Source organism: Rhinatrema bivittatum, chromosome 3 (assembly GCF_901001135.1).
Source record: "Rhinatrema bivittatum chromosome 3, aRhiBiv1.1, whole genome shotgun sequence".
NCBI lineage: Eukaryota > Metazoa > Chordata > Amphibia > Gymnophiona > Rhinatrematidae > Rhinatrema > Rhinatrema bivittatum.
Window position 1 is genome coordinate 248,004,758 of NC_042617.1, and position 18,741 is coordinate 248,023,498.

At 43.9% G+C, this 18,741-nt stretch overlaps 2 protein-coding genes and 1 long non-coding RNA gene across 5 annotated transcripts in view; 1 reads left to right on the forward strand and 2 right to left on the reverse strand.

Annotated features, from left to right (window-relative positions):
• Positions 1-18,741, reverse strand: part of GPATCH11 (G-patch domain containing 11) — a 1,168,394-nt gene that overhangs the window by 553,286 nt on the left and 596,367 nt on the right. The gene's annotated exons all lie outside the window — the stretch shown is intronic.
• IPCEF1 (interaction protein for cytohesin exchange factors 1) overlaps positions 1-18,741 on the forward strand; it is a 308,348-nt gene that overhangs the window by 103,309 nt on the left and 186,298 nt on the right. For all 3 annotated transcript variants that reach the window (XM_029594417.1, XM_029594415.1, XM_029594416.1), the window contains exons 5-6: positions 8,745-8,781; positions 9,480-9,652. In XM_029594417.1, the coding sequence (XP_029450277.1) occupies positions 8,745-8,781; positions 9,480-9,652 (210 nt within the window). The remainder of the gene's footprint in view (positions 1-8,744; positions 8,782-9,479; positions 9,653-18,741) is intronic.
• The window catches only part of LOC115087336, a 36,995-nt gene continuing 31,288 nt past the window's right edge, over positions 13,035-18,741 (reverse strand). The window contains exon 4 of the long non-coding RNA XR_003855499.1: positions 13,035-13,127. This is a non-coding gene — a long non-coding RNA (uncharacterized LOC115087336). The remainder of the gene's footprint in view (positions 13,128-18,741) is intronic.

Sequence of the window (18,741 nt, forward strand, 5' to 3'; positions counted from 1 at the left end):
TTCTTGCATTTGTAATTGCTCATTTTAGTTTGACCCACTGTTGTTCCACCTCTCTCATTTTTTTCCAGTCTTCTAGTTCTACCTCCAGGTACGCTCCCATTTCGACAAAGTCCGTATTTTTGAAATTCAAAACTCAGGTCTTCGTGTGACTTCTCCATATCCTATTTGCAATATCAAACCATACCATTTGATGATCACTGGTGCTGAGGTGGGCATTCACCTGGACAATAGAGACATTATCCCTATTAGTGAGCACTAGGTCCAGTATAGCTCCCATTACCATTTGTTTGAACAGACCCTCTTGTAGGGTATTCACTATCTCTCTATTCTGGTGGATTCCGCAGAAAGGATTCTCCAGTCTACGTCCAGCAGATTAAAATCTCCAACAATCAACACTTCTCCCTTCTTTCCCACCTTTTGGATGTCTGAGCAAATGTCTGTCTAGTTCTTCCATTTGAGTCGAAGTCTTGTAAACCACTCCAGTAAAAATGGATGCACCATCATCTTTTTTTTAGGACAGCCCATAATGCTTCTTTTCTACCCTACATTCCTTGCAGTTCAGTTGCCTGGATATTTTTTTTTTTTACATAAAAACCTAATCCTCCCCCTTTTCTGTCCTCTCTGTCCTTCCTTAACAAGTTATAGCTGGTATGGTCGTATACCAGTCATGAGAATCCGTGAACCATGTCTCCGTAATAGCAACAATGTCCAAGTCTGCCTCCACCATTAGGGCCTGCAGGTCTGGGATTTTATTGCCCAAATTACGAGCATTTGTGCTCATAGCTTTCCAGCCTCTCTCCTTCAGGTTACTGTTCTTCTTGGACTTCTTTGTGCCTTATTCAGCTTACTATTTTTTCCCCTTCACCCATTTTTTAAGATTTGGGAGGGTGACATTTCAAATTCTTCCTGCCACTCCTGTCCTCTAAATTAAATGCCTCTTTGACAGAGCCTTTTACTGTTCTATACATGGCCCAGCCCCCAATATATCCAAAACTTTGCTCCTTACACCAAGTTTTGAGCCATGCATGGAAGTTATCTATATGGCTAAGCCTCTCTTTCACCTATCAGTGAACAGATAGTCATCACCCACCCTTGTTGTGGAGTTATCATTGTGGAGGCAGATGGGGTAAGGTGGGAGTGGTGTGGCAGGATTTATTGGGTAAAGATATAGAGAGTAAATGTTAGATGGGAAGGAGGAAGGGGGAATGGAGGGGAAGAGAGAGTTTGGTCAGAGTCGCATGGCAGAACTTTGGCACAGAGGTAGTTCCTGCTGAAGAGTGCTGTCACTTCTGGAGGCAGTACGAGGTATGGGAAGGGAGGCCAGACAGTAATAGGTATAGATGAGCGAGGAGCCACTTTTCATAAGCCCTGGGGGTAGTGGGTTGGGGAGAAGGGTGTTTTGAGGGGAGGATTTTCTTGAGTGTTTAAATGCAGGTTGAAAAAAAAACAAAAAATGGGCAGACATGGTGTTTTCTTTGTATGTATCTTTGGATTATGCAATCTGGCATTGTGGGATCATGGGTCTGAGCTTTCATTTGCCTTGCATGGTGTTTGATAATGGCTAGCTCTAAAATCAACTTGGTGTCCTGGAATTTCTGGGGTATTTCCTCTCCCATTAAAAGAAAACATATTTCACTTTCTGAAAAAGTGCTCAACACTAATAGCACTGTTGCAAGAGACTCACTTAATTGATCAGGAGCATGATAAGCTTAAAAGAGCATGGGTGGGAAAAGGGTATTATGCCTTATACAACTTCAAGAGTAGAGGGATCTGCATCTTTATACACAGGACTTTGCCTCTACAGGTGTATAAATCCCAAAAAGATCCAGAAGGCAGGTATGTCCTCAGAGGGAACCCTATATGAACAGCTGGTGGTGGTGATTAATGTCAAATAAAATCTAGAATGTCTTCTATGCGCAGTTGAAGACCATGTTGGCCAGGTTTTCTGAGCAATTTATTATTGTGGTAGGAAATTGGAAGGTGTGTTTAGAGCCAGCTCTGAATAGATCACAACAGGGTGGAGGAGGTAGAATCTAATAAGCGGCTTAGACTTCATGTGCAAGGGATGGATTTGGTAGATGTCTGGCAGACCAGCTACCCAAGTAGCAGGGACTATACACATTATTATACTGTACAGCCAGCTGGATTTCTTTCTGTGTTCTAGAAACTTGATGAGCAGAGGGGTGGGGGGGGGGGTGGTTGTGTTGCCCTATCTGTCAAACCATAGTCCCATCAACCTGGTTATGAATATTTTGCAAACATTGCCAGTGGAACGTTCATTGCGGCTCAACCTCTTGGTGCTGGGGTGAGAGGATTTTCAGATCATGGCTCTGAAGGAGACCAAGGCCTTTGAGGAAGTACATTCTGCGGAAGAGTAAAACCCGGTAGTCTTGTGGGAAATTCCAAAGGCTGTCTTGCATGGTAGAATAATAAGCTATACTAGTTACTGTAAAAGGGTTTGAGAAGAGAGGGAAAAATTGTTTGAAAAGGATATCTCCAGATTAGAACAGCTACATACGAGAGGATGCTCCAAAGGTCTGGAGACAGATGGTGGTGAGGCAACAAGAGTTAGAATTGTTATATACTGGCCACATACAAAGTCCATGCGCTTAATGCACCATAAGTTCTATGAGCATGGCAATAAAGCCAGTAAGCTGCAGACTAGTCTGTAAGGAAAAGGGCCAGGAGTACTCTAATCTTCGCACACCAAATAGGAGCATGTCAAGTAACCTACAGATTATAAATGACATTTTTCATGCCTACTACAAAGACCTTGGTTGCAGGATTAGAGTCATGCACTATAGAGGATATCTTTACATATCTGGAAAGGGTGTGACTGCCCAAAGTCACAGATCAACAGAATGAGGCTTTGAGAGCACAGTTCAAGGGTCAAGGCAGGCAGCGAGCAGCAAAATCCAGGTATCGGTCCGAGGGTCAAGGGCAAGAGTCAATCCAGAGGGTGAGGAGCAGGACTGGGTGAGTGGAGAGAGCAGGAGCAGGGAATGGAACAGAGGACACCAAGGGGCAGGAAGAGCAGGACAACCAGATCGCAACCAGCAGCTTCAGGGAACCTGTTGCAGAGGCAATGTTGGAGAACAGGGGCCAGGATTAATAGTCCCTGCTGGATGATGTGGGCAGGGAGCTGCGGGAGCTTTTCCCGCCGTGGTCCCTTTAAGGCACAGAAGGAGGCGTGGGTGTGCGCCTAGGCTGCTGTCGGGTGCTTGAAGCTGGCGGCATTCCTTGCCGCCATGAAGGTTTACGACAGCGGTGGTTTCTTGCCGCCATAGAAGAAGAAGGAGTTGCTCTGGGGCCCTGATAGGTGAGGGAAGCTGGCCACGCAATCCATGGCCATCAAGCATAACACTGCATTGGTAATTTCTGCAACACAATACATTTATCACACAGAGAGAGAGAAAGAGAGATCTGTAGAGACTTACATGTAAGTTTACTATTTATACCACTGTAAGAAGGGGCACTTAACTCGGGGTGGGGTTTGGGGGGTGGGGTAGGTTTTAGGGTTTTACATACACAGTCAGAGGCATGCACAGCAAAGTTGACATCAGTGAAAATTTTCGGTCATTTGGAGCAATGAAAGGTAAAACAGGAGTTGATTTGTACAATGTACTCTCAATCTAGGTTGATTCAGCAAAAGTTCCCCAGTTCCTTCTCCCTGCACCATCATCTCTTCCACAATTAAGACTCCCGAGCTCAGCTTGCTACTGGGGTCCTGGGCATGGAACTGGGAGTATTTCAGAGAATGCTACCCTGGAGGTTTTGAATTTCAGTTTCCTAACTAGAAGCCTAAAGCTTGCCTCAGAACCTCCTTTCTGTACTTTCCTATGTTATTGGTACCCACATGGACCACAGCAGACAGATCCTCCCCAGCACTTGCTCACTAGGCATGCAAGTTACCAAGTGATCCTCATGGCTGCCAGCCACCCAGCTAGCTACATACCTAATGATCAAGTTATCAGTAGGGATGGCAGTTCTATCCCTACCCTCCTGGACAGACAGCCTTTAAGATGCAAGAGGATAACACATCATCTGAAGAGCAGGCTTCTGCTACAGGAACACTTCCTGCTACTGAAAACTGATGCTCTCTTGCTTGGTGTCCTTGCTCCTCCAAAGCAGCACAGAGGCTACCAGAATGGAGGTGGGACAGCTCTGCTATGTCCATGAAGGTCCCTTCTATTTCTCTATCTGCCTCAGCAACTCCTGGTCAGCCACTCCAGCTTCCGGAGTCTGTACTCGTTCCCTGAATGCCAGGAGCTCTTTGCACTGGATACACACACACACATATAAGCTCTCTCCAGCAGGAAGATAACTCATACAGGTGGCACTCAGTGCAAAACACTGGTTAGCCCCCATTGCACTGCTGGACTATTGTCTGCATCTTCTCTCTCTCTCTTTTTTTTTTTTTTTTTTAACTCAGAAAGGAGCGAAAATTTCCAAGCAATTAACCCCAACTTTACTGGATTTCTGTCTAAAAATCAGCAAACAGAAAAATTTGAATAACCTTTAAGAGATAAAAGAGAAGTTATCTATATGACTTTATAGCAATAAGAATTCTTAAGGGAAAAGAAAGCCTGCCCACCACAAAAATAAAGGATCTATATAAGTGAAATAGGAAGAGTGTGGGGTGGGAATAAAACTAAAATGATGGTTTAGTTTCCATCAAGCCTCAACAAAAAAAAAAGAGAAAAAAATATAATTTTATAAAGCTAGACAGGAAAAAAAAACCTGCCCAAAAGCTAGGCACAAAAAACCCCCCAACACAATTTTGAAAGAAAGCTACACAGGAAAAATCAAACCTGCTCAATATGGAAAAACAATTAGAATAAAAACAGGTATACTATGGAAATAAAGCTAGGCAAGTAAAAACCAACCAAATAAATTCAAATGATACTTTGAAGGGCTTGATTCAGTCCTCTCCAAAAGACACTGTAATGAGTAAGCTCTAGACAGAAGCTGCTTTAGTTGAGCTATTCAGAAATCAGTATCCTGTGGTGATCTCCTGTCAAGATAAACACCTACAGGCTGATGCAATAATCTGAGCATGAATAAACTATGCACTGGTTTAATGCTCAGATTAAACTTGATCTCTCACTGCTTTCCTTTCTCCCTTCTCTATGCACCTGCCAGATAGCCAGATAAATCAGTACTTATCCGCTTTCCTGTCAAGGATGCCTCCCTCCATGACATTTTTTTTTTTAAGGGTTTACATTGCCAGTGGACTAGCATTGGAAACCTAATTCCAGCTCTAGGACAGGTGCACTGGCCAAACGCAGCCTCTCTGCATGTGGGGGTACATCATAGTGCCCTCATTTGCATGGAATTTCCATGCGAGGGCGCTAAGCAGTACTCCCATTCAGGGACCTACATTTTCTGCACACCAAGCTTGCTGCACTGGCAGAAAGTTTTGTGCACAGAAAAATTGTGTACTTAAGTGCAGGCAAAAAGGCTGAATGCACCTTTCTGCAACCACCTGCTATTGAGCAGGGACCAGGTAAGAACTAAGACTCTGCTACTGGCAAACTGAAATTATCAAGCCACAGCAGAATAAACTGAACAGAAAAAATAAAAATCTACACAATATGGAATTAAGGCTAAGCAGAGGAAACGAAACAAAACAAAACAAAACAGCACAATATAGAAATAAAACTAGCCAAGTAAAAATCAGCAAAATAAATTCAAAAGATATACTCAGATTACTTAAACTGCAGGATTTGATCCGGTTCTTCTCCAAGAGCACCTGTTTGTTGATATTTACTTGCATGAGGTCTATATTCAAACACATGCTGAGTATGGAATATATGGGCACATTTATCCGGTTATTTTAATCAGAATATTCAGTGGCAGTTATCCAGCCAAAAGTGCCATTCAATATCTGTTCTAAAATTAGCCAGATAAAGATGTCGATCTAATTTTAGGCTGGCCAGAGTTACCTAGGTTTCTTTGGCCAGCACTGATGGCCTAAACGTAAACCACACCCAGGTAATGTCCTCAGGGCCACCTCCTATATCTGGCTACATTTTGTGTGGGCAACAATAATCCTGGACAAAGGTATCCAATCAACAGGGGATTTGAAACAGCAAACTCCCAAAATAAGTATGAGAAACCAATTGAATATGGATCTCTGTGTCTCTGAGTGGACTAACATGGCAACCAGATTATTTTTGCTTTACTCTGTGGCATAAAATAAAGTGGGCAAAGCTGATTGTGAATATTTGCACATGTCTAGTCTTAATTTTGTAACACCCCCTCTGCCAGCTTATAAAGCTGTATAATTTTCATGTCTAGAGATGCTCAGTGGTGGTTAAGCTGTGCTGTAAGAGTATAGAGGGGTAAAAACTGTAAGTTGTGCTCCCAAGGACTACTGTGACTAGAGACATTTGTTCTCATACTGCCAGCTCACAGTAGGCCTTAAAATGATTTTTTTTTAGCCTATTTACAAGACAGACACTCTTAAAAATCAAATAAACTTGATAGAATCACTGCAAGGAAAAGCCCCGGGTTCATTTAGGAGTGTTTACTTCTGAGGCTGTTCTTTCCCATTATCACTGTGAGCACCAGTTACATCCAAATGAGTCATGCAATCTGAATAGAGGGCCATTTTACCTCTTATCTAATAACCTATAATAATGCACATCATCTGAGAAATGCGTGCTCATCACAACAATGGTTGTCATGGTAACAATACTTTTTTAACACAGGAGTTTTCTCCTGCTCCAGTGGGAGCCATGGCTGGGACCTTGGCAACATGAGCTTCATTTGCAACGACACAGGGATTTTTCCTCTGCTGTATAAATACCTCTTCTCATTGTACCTAGTCTGGCTATTGGAGTGTCAGTCCTGGGTGGTGAATCTAGCCAGTAGGTGTCACTGTTGAACAATGACCACAGTGCTCTCTCCCCTGGGGATTGTGAACATTACCGCCACAGCATCCCCAGCCCCAGCCAACCTGGGGAGAGTAGAAGAGCCTATTTGGAGATGAAACCAGGGACCTTCTACATGGCAGTGGGTATCTTTTACCAACTGAGCCACTAAGCTGACCCTGTGGCGACACTTGTGAACAGCCATGAGTCTGACATGGGCAGCGGGTATTGGAAGGGAATGAATGGGGACCCGGGATCGAGAGGCAGCAGGGATGCAAGGGGGGGGGGGGGGGGAGGAACAGGACATCTCCCACCTCTTCCCCCAATCTGAATCCTCCCACAAAGATTTTAATTCCATTAAAGTCTTTGGTGAAGGAATAACAACAAAATCCTGTATTTAAAGTATTGTTGCAATAAAGAGAACTAAATTTGGCTGCAAATGTTTTGCTGGTCTCTACTAGCTAGAAACAACATTAGTTTAGTGAGACACACCTGGGAAAGTCAGGAGCAAGTATGGGATAACCAGATTGCAGCTTGATACTGTTTGTACATGTAAAGCACATTGTCAGAGGAAGATTGACCAAATAGCTGATGAGGTAACTTCAGCTCTGCTGTATATGTTTACAAGAATAATTAAAAAAAAAAAAAAAAAAGTTTTGGCAGGGGTTCAATACTGTTTCTAGAGATCTGTCAGAGCTCTCAGCTGAGTGTCAAATAGAAAACGAAAGACTCCTAGTTAGAGTAGAAAAGATTCAGAGAGCATCAAACAGTAGGATCCGGCTGGAGCCATCCTGGTTTTTTTTCCCTGTCACTGTGTGTATGGCAGCGTGCGCCTGCTCTTCTGAGCGAGACCAGCGCTACGAGTCCATGCTTGGCAGCGAGGCAAAACCAGGACTGGCTCAGCCTGTCCCCGGCGACCTGAGCTGCTCTGCAACCCGAGGCTGGAAAAAAAAAGAGTTGTGTTTTCCGCTCCAGCTCAGTACGGCGAGTGCCAACTAAAGTGCCCATTATTTATTTATTTTATTTATTTAAGGTTTTTATATACCGGCAATCATGAGAACATATCTTGCTGGTTTACATGAAACGGGAGTGCATTAAATACATCAAACTAGAACTGAGGTGACCGAAGGTACAGTTACAATTAACAAGGGTAGCAAAACTTGGTGAAGAGGAAGAAATAGGAAAGAATAAATGGTTAAACGATATACATTAGCACTAACCGCGATGGTATTTTAATAGACCAGACTGGCAGATTTCTTTACTCAGTTTATTCCAAGCCCCCAAAATGTTGGTGGATTCAAACCAGCGAGCGAAAGGTGAAAGCGCTTTTTTAACCCTCTGTCAAAGCAACAAGCCACCCAGTTTGCAGCTTTTCTTTTCTTTTTTTATTTTGATGAGCCAGTCTGCATATTCTAACTTCCCTTTTTTTGATGTAAGGTAGCAACTGAGCCTCATCCCCTTCTCCATCTCCAACCGTCCCTTCTTAAAGTCCATGGAAATCAACATGAATTGGGCAGGGAGTCCTCAGTAGATCAAAAGAGGGGGCTAAAATTCACCGGCACCCTCCGTCATGTCATATGTTGCTCCACTGTGTGGCTGCTGTAAGTCTCCTACGTAAACCCTCACTGTGGGTGTGAAACAGGATACACTCAATGAAGCACACTAGCAATTTGCTTTTCTGCTTCAGCCCCACGTACGGTTACATCAGGAGGAGTTGACACATCCTTCCCTCCGTGGCAGCTGCGAGTGGCTCTCGGTGTCTGTCCCTCGTGCAGACCCTGCCCCCCCCCCACCCCCTTTTCTTATTTTAAGAAATGTTTCAACACCATCAGAAATTTCCTCTCTCTTTCCTTCCTGCGTTTCCTGCAGGTTTCCTTGCGACAAAAGCCGAATAAGAAGAGTAGAGGTAATGTGAGCTCTCTTTTTTTTCTTTGCTTTCTTTTCTATTGCATCTTGTTAGCTTGGGAGACTGTTTGTTAGGCTGCCAATCACTTCTGGCTGGCAGCGGCTGTGCCATTTACTTAAGGGGTATTTTTCCTCATCGATTCTGAGAAATAAAGCAGAAGGTGCAATTCTTCGGGCTGAGACCTTGTGGCTGGGGGTCAGTGTGAAAGCGAGAATGTGAAAGTGCATGGGGCTTCAGACCGCTCTCGCAGAGAACAGTTTATACCTCTCTGATTCAGGAGCATCAAAGCATAAAATGCCTTTTACATATAATATTATTATTATTATTATAGCACAGCTTTATAGTGTACTGGATTGCCTCGCTGGAGCTCCGTGCGCCTGATAACGCTCTCTCAAGAGCAGCACAGATCTGTGAGCTGCCGTTTGCCTGGCTACTTAAGAATATTTTTCAGACAAGGGCAACATGAAAGCTCAAAGAAATAATTGAGAAAACTTTACCGTTTTAGGATGCCTCCTGAAAAGAATCTTTTGAAAAATGCCAGTATGTAAATGCAGTTTACTGAATGAGTTTAAACTGAGCCTAATTTATCTCATGTATTTAAGCAAGGGTACTTGATGGCTTGTTGGATTATTTAAAAAAAACAAAACAAAAAACCAAACATTTTTTTTTGGGATGGGGGATTTGATTAAATGGTGCAGGTAGCATCTTCACAATGAGTCGAAGACGGATATCGTGCAAGGACCTGGGGCAAGCAGATTGCCAGGGATGGCTGTACAAGAAGAAGGAGAAGGGAGCTTTCCTCAGCAATAAATGGAAGAAGTTCTGGTCCGTGCTGAAGGGGTCGTGTCTCTACTGGTACGCCAGTCAAATGGTGAGTGCACGTGCATGGGGGCCTGTGTTGTTCACTTTCTACTTGGTGGAGGCATCGAGGCTCAGGATTAGCAGCCCTAGAACCGGTAGGGCAACCACTTTTACCCGGGTTTGAAAACCGGCAGAGGTGGCTCTAGGCTATGAAAGATGGCAAGGCGCGCCCATGTCTTCGTCACCGTGGGGGAGATTTCATCCAGAAGGAGGTTTTTCAACCACTAGAAGGTTGCTGAATAATTTGGACTACAGTTGGGTCCGGAAGTTACTGTGAAAATATTGCACAATTCTACAATTGTTTTCAAGGAGTGTTTTGGTTTTTTTTACTGTTGGTTTTAAGGACGCTGCTATTTTGCTGTATATTGTAGATTCAGGATGCCGAGTTTCGTGTATTAGGTTGCATTTACCTTTATTGTACCATGTGATGTATGTTTTACAGATTTTCATTTAGGAAGGCTTCGTACAGCTTTGGTTTTGGTTCAGTAGAGGGCATGGGAAGGACGGTTTTCAAAGGGGTCTATCTGGGTAACTAACGAATTACTCAGATAGATCAGTGGGGTTGAAAACTATCCTCTACCGAGCGGCTAAATATAACTCTTCATAGGTGCTCTGGGAGGCAGAGTTAGGTCAAGGAAGACCACCACGTACACACCTTTGATTTTCAGAACATACACAGATAGTTTTTCACTATCTTTTGTCACTTTACTCGTGCCACCCAAACCACAAAAGTCAGATCCAACACCTCCCAGACATCCCTCCTTCCCTCCGCCACCTACATGCTCCCTAACTTCAAAATCAGATCTAACCTCGCCAAATCAAATCTGATGCAAGCCTCCTAAACCTGCAATGTTCTCCATCTGCTATCTCTCACCCCCAGGACTTAGGAGGAGGTACAGGCAGAGTTCCAAGCACCGCTGGTAGTGCGCCTCCTACTGGCGGCATTTGGAAAGTAGTGCTGGAGCCAAGGAGGCGATAAACATATCTCCCCCTGCATCCCTAGGGAGGGGGCTGGCCTGGGAGGGGCAGGGGTGGAGAGACATCGCCCTTCTGGAGGTCTTGGGTAGGATCTGAGTTTGGGAAGAAAGGTGGCGAGAAGTCCAGGGTTTCAGATCTCATTTCAGGGTTCTAGTTGGGGGATGGATGACCCCGGGGTGCGGGGGGATTGCAGGAGATGGGGTAGTCAGATCTGAATTAAGGTTCGTCCAGATGGAGGGATGGATTGCCAGAGGGAAAAAAAACCTTACTTGGATGTGCTGTAGCCATCTAGAACTGACCACATTTGAAAATTAGCTTAAACTTAGCCAGAAACAGGATTGCCAGGTAATTTGGGGATTGCCTGCAGTGCTGAAAATTGCGCTCAGAGGGGAAGATTTTCAAAGGGTTATGCACGTATATTACGCGCGTAAACCCGAAAACCCGCTCCTGCGCACGCCGAGCCTATTTTGCATAGGCTCAGTGACATGCGCAAGCCCCAGGAAGTGCGTATGTCCCGGGGCTTTGAAAAAGGGACGGGAAGGGGGCAGGGCCGGAGCCGCCAGGCACAGAGGCCATTTGCCGCTGTGTCCGGGATCGCGGGCCAGCCGTTGGCCGGCGTGCACAATCTACGCCTGCCCAGAGGCAGGCGCGAATTATAGGACAAAGGTAAGGGGGGGTGGAAGGAAAGTTCTCTCTGAGGCCGCTCCGATTTCAGAGCGGCCTCGGAGGGAACGGAGGAAGTCTGCACGGCTCGGCGCGCGCAAGTTGCACAATTGTGCACCCCCTTGCGCGTGCCGACCCTGGATTTTATAACATGCACGCGGCTGCGCGCGCATGTTATAAAATTGGGCGTAGATTTGTGTGCGCCGGGTTGTGTGCACAAATCTACGCCCGCAGGTAGTTTTTAAAATCTGGCCCATAATGTTTTGTATAGCACAGTTTCTTCCCCAAAATGTCATAATGTATTGTAATATAGTGCTTTTTTTTCTGGGGAAAAAAAAGTACTAATAAACACATGCAGGGATGGGGTAGAAAGTGGCAGCCACCCAGGGCTCTGCTCCCTGCAACTGGTCGCTGATCCTTTGAAATGAGAGCATTGCAAATATTACACCCAATCTTAAAACACCACTACACCTCCTTATTTGACAACAGAAGAAGCCGGACTGTTTCAGATCGCTACACAGAAACTACACCCTAGCAGAATACCTCACCTTGATCACATAGACAGAACAGGGATAGACCCTCACTACATTCAGAATAAATGACCACGAGTTAAAAACAGAAATACGCAGACAAGAACTGAACTGGAAACGCCAAGAAGCCCGACTCTGCATGCAACACTGGAGAAAATAGAAACAGAAATGCATTTCCTCCTGAGCTGTGCAAAATACAAAGATGTCAGAAATGCTGCACCTTCACAGTTCCAAAGCTGACATATCTGAATTACTGAATCAAAAGGAAAAAGCCTTTGTTTTCTGGACATTTTGGACCCTAACATAACATCCCGCTCTCACAGCAGTGGGGGCTCAGCGGCTCCAACATAAGACCACACACACACACAGCAGCCTTAACATCTATGACGTAGTGAGCGAAGGGGCGGGGGACATAGAGTCCCTGGGTGCAAACTGTAGGGGGCGCCTGGGGAGCTTTTTTTGTTTGTTTGTTTTTCAGCTGCATGCAGGGAGAAGGGGAGAAGAGGATGTTATTTGAAATGGCTGCTGTTTCTGTGATCTTAAGCATTTCTATAAGGAGGATGGTAGTGGTGGTGGTGCTGGTGGAAAAGGGGGGTGTGGGGGAGGCCACACAAATGTTTGGGTCCCCGGGTCCTGGAGGCCCTTATGACATTGCTTAATAGAGATGAGCTTCGTTTTTCTGGCGCTTCATGGGAAAACTGGTTGAAATTGCCTAATTCGTAATATACGAGTGTGAAACGATGAGCAAAACGCCCTAACAGGAGCACAAGCCAACAGGTGTGTTTCAAAACCAATTGCAAAAGTCCATGTAAAACAAACCAGAAAAAAAACAATTTAAACAGGAAAAGTTCAATACGCACATTTCCTTCTGTTTTCACGGTTGCCTCGGGAGCCATGCCATCTTTTCTTTGGTCCTAACAATTGTTCAATTGATGTTGTTTTCGCAGACACATTTCTCAAGAACGTAATGCCGCTTTATTCTACCACATGTAATTGGTCCCTCCCGATGCAGCCTTTGCGAAACAAGGTCCGTGTCGGGGGGGACGGGGGGGGACGGACATTTCAATAAAGATTTGGCATTTCGGAATTATTGAACTTTTCCTGTTTAAGTTGTTTAACATGGTCCTTTGCAATTGATTTTGCAACACACCTGTTGGATTGTATTGCTTAACATAACACATCCCACCCCTTCACACTCTCTCCCCCCCCCCCCCCCCCTCGCCTCTCACCTTCCTCCTCAGGGGCCAAGCATTAGTCCTCTTCTGTCCCCCTCGTGCTGCTCAGACTTCAGCCTCTCTTCCTCAAGTTCCTTCTCTGCACAAGACAAAGGAAAGGGGAGCAGAGGTAGCATCAGATGCATTTTTTTTTTTGGGAAGGGGGGAGGAGATCACAGGGAAATTCGAACATGTGGAAAAAATAGGTACCAGTGCTCAGTACAGATCATACCCTTTGGAAAAAAAAAAAGCCCTGATATTGGATTTATTTTAGAGCTGGACCAAAAATCATGATTTCAAGATCACAAATTTATTTTTTCTCATTCATTAAAATATGAATGTCCACCTTTTGTGAACCCAGAAGAAAGATTACATTTAAAATAAAATACAGGAGAGATCACGTGATGCCTTGGATGGGGCAAGATGTAACTGTGCTTGCTCCGCTTACCTCCCCGCTGAATCTGTCTGCATCGCCCTCCCGGATTGCCGATTCTACTCCAGAAAGACAAGTTTCACGAGCTGTTCTTGCAGGGGAGGCTGTGCCAAGTATATCGGACCGGTCTGGACGTTGAGATAAAAAAAAAAGAAAGACAAGCCTGGGACTGGAGGAGACAAGATGGCAGCCGCACCACAGCTCCAGGAGTCCGCAAACGCACTGGGAGGTTATGATTGCAGAATTAAAGGCTGTGGTGGCAGGAGCCTTGGAACCTGAGTTCCAGAAAATATTTGACAAGCTCTCGGAAGTAAGCAATCGTGTGGTCTCTTTTGATGCTCGGCTTGAAGAGTTAGAACATCGAGTCTCAGCGACTCATGATGCAGCGGAGGCCCAAGACACAGCAGTGACAAGGATGAAAGCAGTCCTCACACGGCATGAAGAGAGAATCGAGGAGCTTGAAAACCGCTCCCAGCGGAATAATTTAAGGTTTGTGGGGCTTCCCGAGTCTTACCTGAAGCTGGTCTTGTGGCATTTTTAGAAACGTGGCTGGCAAGTACTCTAAATCTGGAGCCAGGGAGGGGGACTTTACGAGTAGAGCGAGCTCACCGCCTGGATCAACGCAGGGAAGAGTCGGACAGACCACGAGTAATTATTGCAAGATTTTTAGATTTTGCATAAAAAACAGAAATCCTGCGGGCCACTCGTTCTGGGAGGAAGCTTCTGCATGACTATAAACACATATTAGTCTTCCAAGATTACTCGGCTAAACTTTCAAAGCTTAGAAGAGAGTTCTCTCTGTATTGTAACAAGCTACATAATTTAGGACTGAAATTTCATTTACTTTACCCAGCTCAGCTCTGGGTGAAATTGTCTAATGGGGTGCAATGGTGCCAGTCGGTGACAGAGGTGGCTCAACTGCTATCAAGCCTAGAAAAAGAAAAAATAGACTCTCAAGCAGACGCCTAACTTTTTGTGATGGAATAGAAGATTTTTTTTCCTTCCTTTTTGATAAAATTTTGAAGCATCACAAGTTTGGGCAGCTGTTGATAACCCCTTTCGTGTAATGGGGTGAAAATACTGAATCTATGGAGGACTTACCTGGATTTGCTAGTCCGTGTACCGGGAGAGCAGGTTTCTGCATTGTGTACTTTTTGTTGCTGCAGTGCTTTATTATCGTCTTTTTTTTCTCTCTCTTTATTTTAATCCTTTTCAAGCACTTATGGGACATATGTATCAAGGTCATTCTGGTTCATGGCGACTTGTTTTTTTTCTTTTTTTTTAGAGTGGCCAGATCCTGCACCGGGAAAAAAGGATTCTGTGCTCTAATTCTAAGGAACTTTAGAGGATGGGATGCAAGTTGGGCTCTTGTTCAGTTTACACCAGTATTTTGAGGGTTTTCTGGGGGGGGGGCCACTGCAGCGGGGTAGGAGGATATTGGCATAGATGGTGATCTTATACATTGTGGGGTTTACTAAAGAAGGAGGGGAAGGGTGGGTAGTTTATAATGGGAGTTTCAGGGCTCTAATTGTGTGGGTTCTAATTTGAGAAGGCTCCAATTGGGCAAGACTGGTATGGGAGGTTGCTCTAGCTGGGGGGGGGGGGGGGCGATCAACCTCACAAATGGTTTAAGTTCTCTTCTTGAACATCATTTGTAGAGTTTAATGGTGGGTAAATGTCCTTTAAAATGAGTATCTTGGAATGCTTGCAGAATTCACATTCCAATAAAGTGCAAAAAGATTCTAGACTCTCTTAAAAAAACAAACAATCTGCGCAAGTTGTGTTTCTCCAGGAAACACATTTAGATGATAAAGAACACATGAAGCTTCATAGAGATTGGGTAGCAACTGTATTTTGCATCTGTGTCTACTAGATCAGCTGGAGTCGCGATATTGATTCATAAGAATGTCCCCTTACAGGTTACCCAAACTGTTACAGATACCCAAGGTAGATATATTATTTTATTGGGTGTAATAGTGGGTCACCAGATTACACTTTGTAATCTTTATGCCTCCTACCAGTATGATCACTCTTTTTCATCAGATCATACAAAAGGTTTTGCCTATTGTGGAGGGTATGGTGGTGGTCGGCAGTGATTTCAATCTTACGGCATATCCCTCATTAGACCGGTCTGCTCCTCCATGGTACCTGAGGATCGGAGCAAGGAAAGGTATCCCTTTTGTCATAAGAACATAAGAAATTGCCATACTGGGTCAGACCAAGGGTCCATCAAGCCCAGCATCTTGTTTCCAACAGCGGCCAAACCAGGCTACAAGAACCTGGCAAGTACCCAAACACTAAGAAATTCCCATGCTACTGATGCCAGTAGTAACAGAGGCTATTCCCTAAGTCAACTTGATTAATAGCCGTTAATGGACTTCTCCTTTCTGAATTACAGCTTATAGATGTATGGCATACCTTACATCCCATGGAGAAAGATTTCACGTATCTAGGACGCATGATACCTTTTCGAGGCTGGATTATTTTTTAATATACGAGTAGAGTCTTGCTCAGGTGGATGAGGCTGGTATTGGAAATATCACTGTTTTTGATCATTCACCTATCTGGTTGACCTTGAGTGGATTGGGAGACATGTTCTGGAGCTGGATGGCACTTTCCATATTTTTTTATATACAGACCCTACTTTTCAAGAGTATTTGAAGTCCAATTGGGCAGAATTTGCTTTGAATAATGGTATCCATTTTGAAGATTCCCCTGTTTTGTTTTGGTATACCGCTAAAGTGGTCTTGAGAGTGGGCATCATCTCCTTCTTGGTGTGGAGGTGCAAATCTATGGCTAAGCAAATGCTAACTTTGGAGAAATCTTTAAGCCGCTGTAGGGAAGGCTTGATTTGTGATAACACAGCAGTTAAAAGAAAAGATTAAATTTCAGTGCAGGGAGCTTTAAACACTCCTTCATCAGAGAGCCAAAAAAGTATTCTCTATTATAAATATAAGCTTTACCATCAAGCTAACAATTCAGGAAAGCTAATGTTGAAACTGTCATAGGGAGACTCCGGCTCCAAATACGTGTCCTAAATTCGGAGAGTGGATGGGAAAATATTTACTGCTAAATCAGAAATCTTATGTTCCTTTGTCGATTACTACTCGCAGCTGTACAAAGCTGGGGAGGTGAATTTAGATCAGTGCCATGAGTTTCTAAGGGGGTTGAGTTTGAAGTCCTTCAGGGAGCCACATCTACACAAGCTGAACGCCCCTAATAAAATTGAGGAAATCATTGGGAACATACAGTCAGCTAAATTACTGAAGGCCCCAGGTCCAGATGGTTTCAACACAAAATTTTTCAAACTCTTGATAGTCCTTATCCTACCCATACTTATCAGAGTCTTTGCGTCTCTTATCGAACAAGGCACATACCCACCAGGAATTAACAAAGCTGCTATTATTGTGCTTCCCAAACCTGGCAAAGACCCTACCCTGGTTGTGTCCTATTGACCAATATCACTGTTAAATTTTGACCAAAAGCTGCTGGCAAAAATATTGGCTAATAGATTGGCAGCGGTCCTGCCAGACTATATTGGCCCTTGTGAAGCGGGCTTTATGCGAGGCCAGTATGCAGTGAAGAATGTTCGCCATTTATTGGCTGCCATGGCCCATTGTTCCAAGAATAGCGACCCTTTTATGGTTGTTAGCTTCAACGCCAAAAAGGCTTTCGATAGAGTGGAATGGAAGTATCTTTTTGGCCTTTTAGCTGGGATGGGCTTGGAAGGTTTAATTTTAGACGGGATACGGCTGCTATATAATTTAATATAATAAACCTGTGGTGGCAGTAATAGTCAATGGGGACCTCTCTGAAGACTTTTCGATTTATAGAGGAACGAGGCAGGGTTGTCCCCGTCACCATTATTATTTGTCTTATCTTTGGAACCACTCTTGTTGGCCATACAGCAGCATATCCTATTCTGGGTTTGGGGATGGGCCCCTTGAACTTCAAGCATGTTGCATTTGCTGATGATTTGTTGGTATTTCTTAAGGAACACTTTCATTCCCTTACATATTTGTTACCCCTTATTCAAGAGTATGGGGATTTCTCTGGGTTTAAACTAAATATGGAAAAATCTGAGGCCATGCTATTTCCAGAGGATCTGAAAAAAGATTGGACAGAGGAATTCCCATTACATTGGGTTGAGAAGTCCTTTCAATATCTGGGGGTAAATATTTCTACAAATTTAAATCAGCTGTATAGTATTAATGTTAAACCTCTGCTTTCGACCACCAAGGACAAACTTTCCTTATGGCAAGCTTTGCCTTTGTCACTTGGAGGCCGGATTAATCTTTTTAAGATGGTTATCTTTCCCAAATGTCTATATCTACTACAGATGTTACCCATTCAATTGGTTAAAAAGGATCTGGGTATATTAGATGGGTTGCTTTCCTCTTCCCTTTGGGCCGGGAAGAAACCTAGAATTGCTCTAGCAAAATTGAAGCTAAGCTGGAGAAAAGGAGGTATGGGGCTTCCGAATATAGAAGATTACAATTTAGCTAGTTTGAGGGTGGTGCAAGATTGGATTTATGATGGCTCAGTTTTTACAGACATTAACAGTGAAACTCCTTCTAGGCCCTTTAGACCCCAAATTTGTTCTACATGCCCCAGCAGTCAGGCTTCCAAAAGAGATAACCCCTCTGTGGTGGGCACGGATATCGTTATGAAGAGACTTGAGCTGCTGCCCACTTTCACTCCACTTCTGACAATTCATGGCAATTAGATTTTCATCCTGGCCTTTCCTCACACTGTTTTGCATTTTGGAAAGAGAGAGGAATTATACAACTCCAGCATGTTCTGAGGTGGGTACTATTCTTCTCTTTCATATTTTACAAGTAAAATATGGTATACTAACGATAGATAGCTTCTCCTACCTTCAATTATGGCACTACATTAATTCTTTGTCATCAGCTGCTTTGGTTCCTTCCATAGTAGATAAATTAGACTCATTCTTTTATGTGGAAAAAAGGAAGATTTCATTGTCTATTTTATATAATGGGCTATTGGGATTTAGGCCTATGGGTACTTCTGACTAGCATACACTGAAAATTACTTATTTTAAGTTATGGAGGGCACAAGTCTCCTAGTAAAATCTCAAAGAAAGACGACACAGAAAAAAAAATAACTTGCACTGCAGTAAACTATTAACCAGAAGCCGACAAAACATCTAACATTAAAAAAAAATAATGTTGAGGAAGGAGTTATTTTTCTGAAAGCTTAGGGAATGGGGACTGGAAATACGGGAGTGACATGAAAAGATGTGGAGAATGGGGGAAGC